The sequence below is a fragment of the Scyliorhinus canicula genome, chromosome 19, assembly GCF_902713615.1.
Source record: "Scyliorhinus canicula chromosome 19, sScyCan1.1, whole genome shotgun sequence".
Classification (NCBI taxonomy): domain Eukaryota; kingdom Metazoa; phylum Chordata; class Chondrichthyes; order Carcharhiniformes; family Scyliorhinidae; genus Scyliorhinus; species Scyliorhinus canicula.
Genome location: NC_052164.1, coordinates 3,229,911 through 3,236,927, shown reverse-complemented (window position 1 = coordinate 3,236,927; position 7,017 = coordinate 3,229,911). Strand labels below are relative to the sequence as shown.

Genomic DNA, 7,017 nt, shown 5'->3' with positions numbered 1-7,017 from the left:
CTCCTGCACCATCTCTCAAGCCACGTATTCATTCTGACTATTCTTGAATTTCTACTCTGACTGTCCCATGGCACTAAGTCCTGCTCCTAGTTCTTATGTTCTTAAATGGATTTCTCCATGGGCAGCTTACAAGGACTCAAGTGACTGAAAGGCCCCTTCTGTGCCCTCAATGATGAATGGTTTCTCTGTCCCAGTGGGATGAAATGTGGTTGTGATGAGCCACAGAACATCAACTCTGTATGAAAGGCAGATGCTGAATTGTCTGCGGGGTTCCAGCTCTGTGTTTTTCGGCGTTTTAAGGAGTTTTGGAAGGTGAGGTGCTTGTGAAGTCTGCTCTGCTGATGGGTCACTTTTTCGATTCCAGGTTATCACAGATTTCGATATGACTTTAACTCGTTTTGCCAACAAAGGCAAAAGAAGCCCGACCTGTCACAGTGAGTATTGTCAGCCCCCGTCACGGTGCTGTACCTGTCCTGGGAGTGTTTGATGGGGACAGTGTAGAGAGAGCTTTACTCTGTATCTAACCCCGTGCTATACCTGTCCTGGGAGTGTTTGATGGGGACAGTGTAGAGGGAGCTTTACTCTGTATCTAACCCCGTGCTATACCTGTCCTGGGAGTGTTTGATGGGGACAGTGTAGAGGGCGCTTTACTCTGTATCTAACACCGTGCTGTACCTGTCCTGGGAGTGTTTGATGGGGACAGTGTAGAGGGAGCTTTACTCTGTATCTAACCCTGTGCTGTATCTGTCCTGGGAGTGTTTGATGGGCACGGTGTAGAGGGAGCTTTACTCTGTATCTAACCCCGTGCTGTATCTGTCCTGGGAGTGTTTGATGGGCACGGTGTAGAGGGAGCTTTACTCTGTATCTAACCCTGTGCTGTACCTGTCATGGGAGTGTTTGATGGGGACAGTGTAGAGGGAGCTTTACTCTGTATCTAACCCTGTGCTGTACCTGTCATGGGAGTGTTTGATGGGCACGGTGTAGAGGGAGCTTTACTCTGTATCTAACCCCGTGCTGTACCTGTCCTGGGAGTGTTTGATGGGGACAGTGTAGAGGGAGCTTTACTCTGTATCTAACCCCGTGCTGTACCTGTCCTGGGAGTGTTTGATTCTGACAAGCTTCCGCTCCCAACATTGATATCGCCTCAGTGAGCATATGATGTTCTCGAAAGTATGATGGAATCTGCAAAAGGAACAGTGTAAGTGAACTAAATTGTTTAATGTGAAGCAAAAGCAATCTGGTTATAATACTATTTATATATTTTGGATTTTTGCAGACATTATTCAAGACAGCAATTTGATTAGTGAAGAATGCAGGTTAAAGGTATGAGGTGTTTCCACTTTACAGATATATATGAACATAGCTCTCTCCATAATTTGGAATTATAAGGGAACTTCTAAGATGTGGGAATTGTCATGATCATATCAACTCACTGAATCCATTTTTTCACATGGTAGATTGCTCTGAGTATGGGGCAGTGTTGTGGGCCCAGAATATCCCACCTAACTGCTGTCACTTGCGGAGTGAAATATCCTTTCCTCAGAGTTTTACAAATAAAAAAATAGGGTTTGGGGTTCTCACCTGGTGTCCTAACAAATGTTGGCGTCTGCTCCGGTATCCTAACATACTGGATTCCTCATCCTGGAGAAAGAATTGTTCCCTTTTCTCTCTGACAACTCTTCATTATTTTAAACACTACAGTCAGATCGACCTTTCACCTCCTGGGAATGTTACCAAAGTTTACCCACTCTCAGTCTCAGGCATGTGTACGAGCAGCTAAGTGTGGAATCCAACATGAGACCGTAGCCCGCTCCTCGTCCGTTTCCACCCCGGGGGACTATGGAGGTTACAGCAGCAATTAAACAGGAAAAACTACGCATTATTACAATAATAATTCTCTCTCTCTCATTACAGCTGGAGGACCTTTTCAAAACTTATTATCCGATTGAGATCGACCCCTCTCGCAGCATCGAAGAGAAGTTTCCCCGGATGATTGAGTGGTGGGTCATGATCCTCAGAGTTTGCTTGCTTGTACTTTTATTCTAACTCAGGGGTGGGCAAACTGCGGCCCGTGGGCCGCATGCGGCCCGCCAAAGGTATTTCTGTGGCCCACCAAGTCATTAAAAAAAAATTTTAAAAAAAAAATTTTTTAATTGGGGGGGGGGGGGGGGGGGGGGGGGCGGCGGCTGTTGGGTTACTTACTGGTATAGGGTGGATACGTTGACTTGAGTAGGGTGATCATTGCTCGGCACAACGTCGAGGGCCGAAGGGCCTGTTCTGTGCTGTACTGTTCTATGTTCTATATGAGGCGCCCAGAATCATAACCGGGTGAAGTAATTATTTTACTTAATATACTATGCGGCCCTTTGTGAATTGTGAATTTCTGAATGTGGCCCTTGCACGGAAAAGTTTGCCCACCCCTGTTCTAACTCCATCCAGCCACATAGAGCAGAATGGTATTGGGTTCAGGATGCAGCGGATACTCTCAGTGATGGGTAGAGCATGCTCAGGAGGAACAGGTGAGGGAGTGGGGTGGGTGACATTTGGCCTCGGCACCTCTGGGTTAGAAAGAGACGACAACACAATAGTCACTGCCGATTGGTGTCCAAGACCTTGGACCCCAACTGCTCTGTTGAACCCTGAACACCTTCATTGTCCACGAGCTCGGGGGCGGAGGGGGAATTATTTATGATCCTTCCCCCCCCAATCCCGCTTTGAGGTTGATGCGATGCACAGTTGACAGTTTGGATCTTGTAGAGCAGGAGTTTAAATAAATCTGCAGAAATCCTGCGATTTTCTTTTTTTATTTAGTCATTCTTTTTAACACAATTTAGATACGTTTTTCTTCAAATTCATTCTGGGTTACGTGTACCTGGTCGGCATTAATATTACCCATCCCCTAATTGCCCCTTGAAACGGTGGTGGGGAGCTGCCTTCTTGAACCGCTGCAGTCCATGTGGTGTAGGTACACCCACTGTGCTGTTAGCGAGGGAGTTCCAGGATTTTGACCCAGTGACAGTGAGGGAACGGAAATATATTTCCCACGTCAGGATGTTGAGTGACTTGGAGGGGAGCTTGCAAGTGCTGGTGTCACCATGCGTCTGCTGTCCTCGTCTTTCTAGATGGTGGAGATCACAATTTGGAAGGTGCAGTCAAAGGAACCTTGATGAGTTGCTGCAGTGCATCTTATAGATGATACCAGTGCTGTCACTGTGCGTGTTGGTGGAATGGCAATCTTGACGATGGTGATTAAAACACCTGGTGTCAAGCCTCCCGAGTGTTGTTGCAAGCATGGGGTAATTGGAAACGATAAAATTCTGACCCTTGACTGATCACATGATCTGTGTTCTCTCTACAGGTGGACAAAGGTCCATGAGCAGCTTGTCAGTCAAAGGATCGAAAAGAGCAAGCTGGCCAAAACCGTGAGGGAATCGGATGCTCAGCTGAGGTAGGCGTCATCCATTGTGTGTTCTGTATTTTAGCTCCAAGTTGGCAGCACTCTGAATCATTTTGGGTCAGACAATAAACTGAGACCCCATCTATCTCCATGGGTGAACGCAAAAGATTCCATGGCATTTTTTGAAAAAGAGCAGATTTCTTCCTGGTACCCTGGTCAATATTTATCCCTCCATCAACATTGCCAAATCAAATGATCTGATCATTATCACATTGCCATTTATGGCAGCTTACTGTGCATAAATTAACTGCCATGTGTCCTACACTATAACAATGACTACACTTCTAAAGGTACCCCATTGCTAGTAATGTGCTCTGGGACATCTGTAGACTATGAAAGACACTATATCAATGCAAGGTGGTCAGCTTTCTTCCATCCTCCATTTAATTCAGCTGTTGTACTCCATTGAATTAATTTTGCTCTTCATTTAGCAAGCACCCTAGTGTGTGATGTACTGTTTTCTCTCGAAGGGATGGATACAACATTTTCTTTGATAGACTTCACCAATACAATGTTCCTGTCTTCATATTCTCGGCTGGTGTTGGTGACATTTTGGAGGAAATAATCCGACAGATTGGCGTCTATCACCGAAACGTTACTGTGGTGTCAAATTTCATGGACTTCGATGAGCATGTGAGTGATTGACTGAGATTTGGGGGGGGTGGCCTCCTATGTTAGGGCGGGGCTTTCGGGGGGGGGGCAGGGAATAGGTCCGATGGTCCGGTGAATTATTTCTGGGGCTGGTTCGAGATGGGAATTTAGGAATCTCCCCATGGATGTTTACAGTGAGTATGGACGATGACATTGTTGAGTTGTCTGTGTCCGCAGTTGGAATATGGAAGAGTCAGGATTCATTACCAAGCAAGGGAGATGGTAACTGCCAATCGGGGGGTGGGGGGGGGGGGGGGGGGGGGTGCAATTCCTGCCACTGAGGGAGGGGCACATTAAAAATTCCTTATAGCTGGAACCTAGTGTAAAGGCTAATAGTCAATGTTAGAAACTTAAACACCCGCACTCCAACTAGCTTTATCTTTCTCCTTTTGGTGGGGATGGCTTCTGTGAACGAAACATTGGGTCCTTGTTCTATTGGTTTGTGTGTAAAAATATAAATTCAACATGTAGCAGAACTGCTTCCCAGGCCAAGGAAATGCCAGATGTCTCAATATTCCATAACTGGATACATTGAGTGGGATCTTGCTGTGTGCATATTTGGTTGCCATGTTTTGTACTTTTCAGTACTGACTGCACTTCAAAAGTACTACATTCTGAGGTGTCCTGAGATTGTGAAAGATGCTATACAAATGCAAGTCTTGGAGACAAACACAAGTGCAGTTTTAGACTAGGGCTGAACTGCAAAGGCAGGCAGTGAAACTTTCTTGTTACACGTTTATCATGTGTTTGTTTCTTTCCCCACTCAGGGTCTTCTGAAAGGATTTAAAGGTGAAATGATCCATGTTTACAATAAGCGTGAAGGTGCCCTGCGGAATACAGAACACTTCCAGCAGCTGGGGGAATACAGCAACATTATTCTCCTGGGAGACTCACTCGGAGATCTCAGCATGGCTGATGGGGTGCAGAATCAGGAGAACACCCTGAAGATTGGGTTTCTGAATGACAAGGTGAGGGGAGATGTGTGAGAGAGCAAAGTACACTCCTGACTTTGCCCCTTGCCAGGGGGTTCAGTCAAAATTATTTGCCATCCCAGAATCACAGGTGGTTAACACTGACAGAAGATTAGGAACGTTGCAGCGTTCAATATCATTGTTAAGCTCCAGGCAGCACTGTGGCACAGTGGTTAGCACTGCTGCCTCATGGCACCAAGGACCCAGGTTCAATCCTGGCTCTGGGTCACTGTCTGTGTGGAGTTTGCACATTTTCCCCGTGTTTGCGTGTGTTTCACCCCCACAACACAAAGATGTGCAGGGTAGGTGGACTGGCCACGCTAAATTGCCCCTTAATTGGAAAAAAAAAATTGGGTATTGCTAAACTCCTCTTTACCTATCTAAAATCAACATCCCTCATTGCCATTAGCTAGCAAAAAAATCATTCAGATTTAAAATTATTAATTAAGCGAGAATTGAATGTTTCTTTCAAATGGGAGTGAGCTCCTCGCATCATCTATCCTGTGCCTGAAGCATTTCTTCTGTCCTGAATAACTGTGATTTTAAGGTTATAGCCCCTTGTTCTAGCCAGAAAGGTCTATTTAACCTCTAAACTCCTTTAAAAATCCTAAAACCTCAATCAGTTAGCAGATTGTTTTTTGAGCCATGATGGGGTACAGTTACATAAATGGATGCGGTGACTTGCCCAAGATGCTATTCCTCATGTGCCAGACAGGACATATATTTGACTAGGATAGGCATTGCTGTCAACATCCAATCCTTTGTCACCCAAATTCAAGTGCTAACTCTGCATGCATCAAGAGTTAGAATGTGGACTTCTTTTCATCTGTGACCCCAGGGTAGAGGGATACGGCACAAGGAAGTGTTGAGGGTTTTGGCAAAGGTCGGTATCATGACTGGTACAGTCTTGGAGGGCCGAAGGGCCTGTTGATGTGCTGTATTGTTCTTTGTTCTGGTCACCGAAGCCAGGTTAAGGCTTGGTGTTGCTGCAATCAGTTAATTCAGCACAGAGCTGGTATTGCTGACCTGCAGGGCTCAGTACCAGTGTGAAGATGTTTATCCACTGAAGACAATTCATTGTAGATTCTCCTATTAATCTCACACCTTTCTGTGTCTGTTTCTCCTGCAGGTCGATCAACTCCTAGACAAATACCTGGCCTCATATGACATTGTCCTTGTGAGTGACGAAACCTTGGATGTAGCCAATGGAATCCTGCAGTATGTTCTTGATCCTGTTCCATTGCCAAATTACTGTGAGGACAATTAGGCATCCTGAAAATATCAATGCTGGCTCAGACTTGGGAGAGAAATCTGGGGGTTTTTTTTATAAAATGTTTTTATTCTCCATTTTCACATTTTCCTCCAAAATTTACACTCCACCCACAGACAGTAAACGGTAACAAATACAAAATCAATCCCCTTAACAATAACAACGATCCCATCCACCCACCACCCCAAACAACGGCCCACCTGTCAAGATATGCATCCAATAAAACAAACCCTCCCACGGTGGAAACAAAAAAGAAAGGAAAAAAAGAAAAAAGGAGTTTGGGACAGCCCATGGTCACCATAGAGTCCACCCCCCACCCCCCCACCCCACACTCAATGCCGTCCAACCTCTCAAAGAGTACCGTACGTGATACCCAAGAGTTGTAAACCCCCCCCCCCCCCCCCCCCCCCAACTCCTCCCATCCACTGCCTCTTGTAAAACTCCTCCCCCCAGCCTCGGTTCCTTCCCCCCAACTTTCCACCCCGGCTAGGCCCCTCGGACCCTGTTCTGCCAGGCTCCGATGGCCGCAGCCCCACCCCCACCTCACTCCCGTCCCTTTCCCCTTACTTGGCCCCAGGAAAGCCCAGAAATCCCCTTTTAGCACACACACCCCGCATATCCACCTACACCCCAAAGAGCCCTCACTTCGAGTGCAAGTTCCCCCACTT

At 46.3% G+C, this 7,017-nt stretch overlaps 1 protein-coding gene across 1 annotated transcript; it reads left to right on the top strand.

Annotated features, from left to right (window-relative positions):
* The first annotated feature begins 362 nt into the window (after positions 1-362).
* LOC119954457 (cytosolic 5'-nucleotidase 3-like) lies at positions 363-6,426 on the top strand. Its single transcript, XM_038779677.1, has 7 exons — positions 363-434; positions 1,277-1,323; positions 1,915-2,000; positions 3,359-3,448; positions 3,928-4,090; positions 4,876-5,076; positions 6,209-6,426. The coding sequence occupies exons 1-7, from the start codon at positions 383-385 to the stop codon at positions 6,344-6,346; spliced, it is 777 nt and encodes a 258-aa protein (XP_038635605.1). The 5' UTR covers positions 363-382; the 3' UTR covers positions 6,347-6,426.
* Positions 6,427-7,017: the final 591 nt, after the last annotated feature.

What these genes read in the sequence shown, in the direction of transcription:
- LOC119954457 (XM_038779677.1), top strand. Translation starts at nt 383, where the DNA reads ATGACTTTAACTCGTTTTGCCAACAAAGGCAAAAGAAGCCCGACCTGT. An exon ending in TTTCCCCGGATGATTGAGTG is followed by an intron (nt 2,001 to 3,358) that starts GTGGGTCATGAT and finishes TTCTCTCTACAG; the next exon opens with GTGGACAAAGGTCCATGAGC. An exon ending in GAATCGGATGCTCAGCTGAG is followed by an intron (nt 3,449 to 3,927) that starts GTAGGCGTCATC and finishes TTTCTCTCGAAG; the next exon opens with GGATGGATACAACATTTTCT.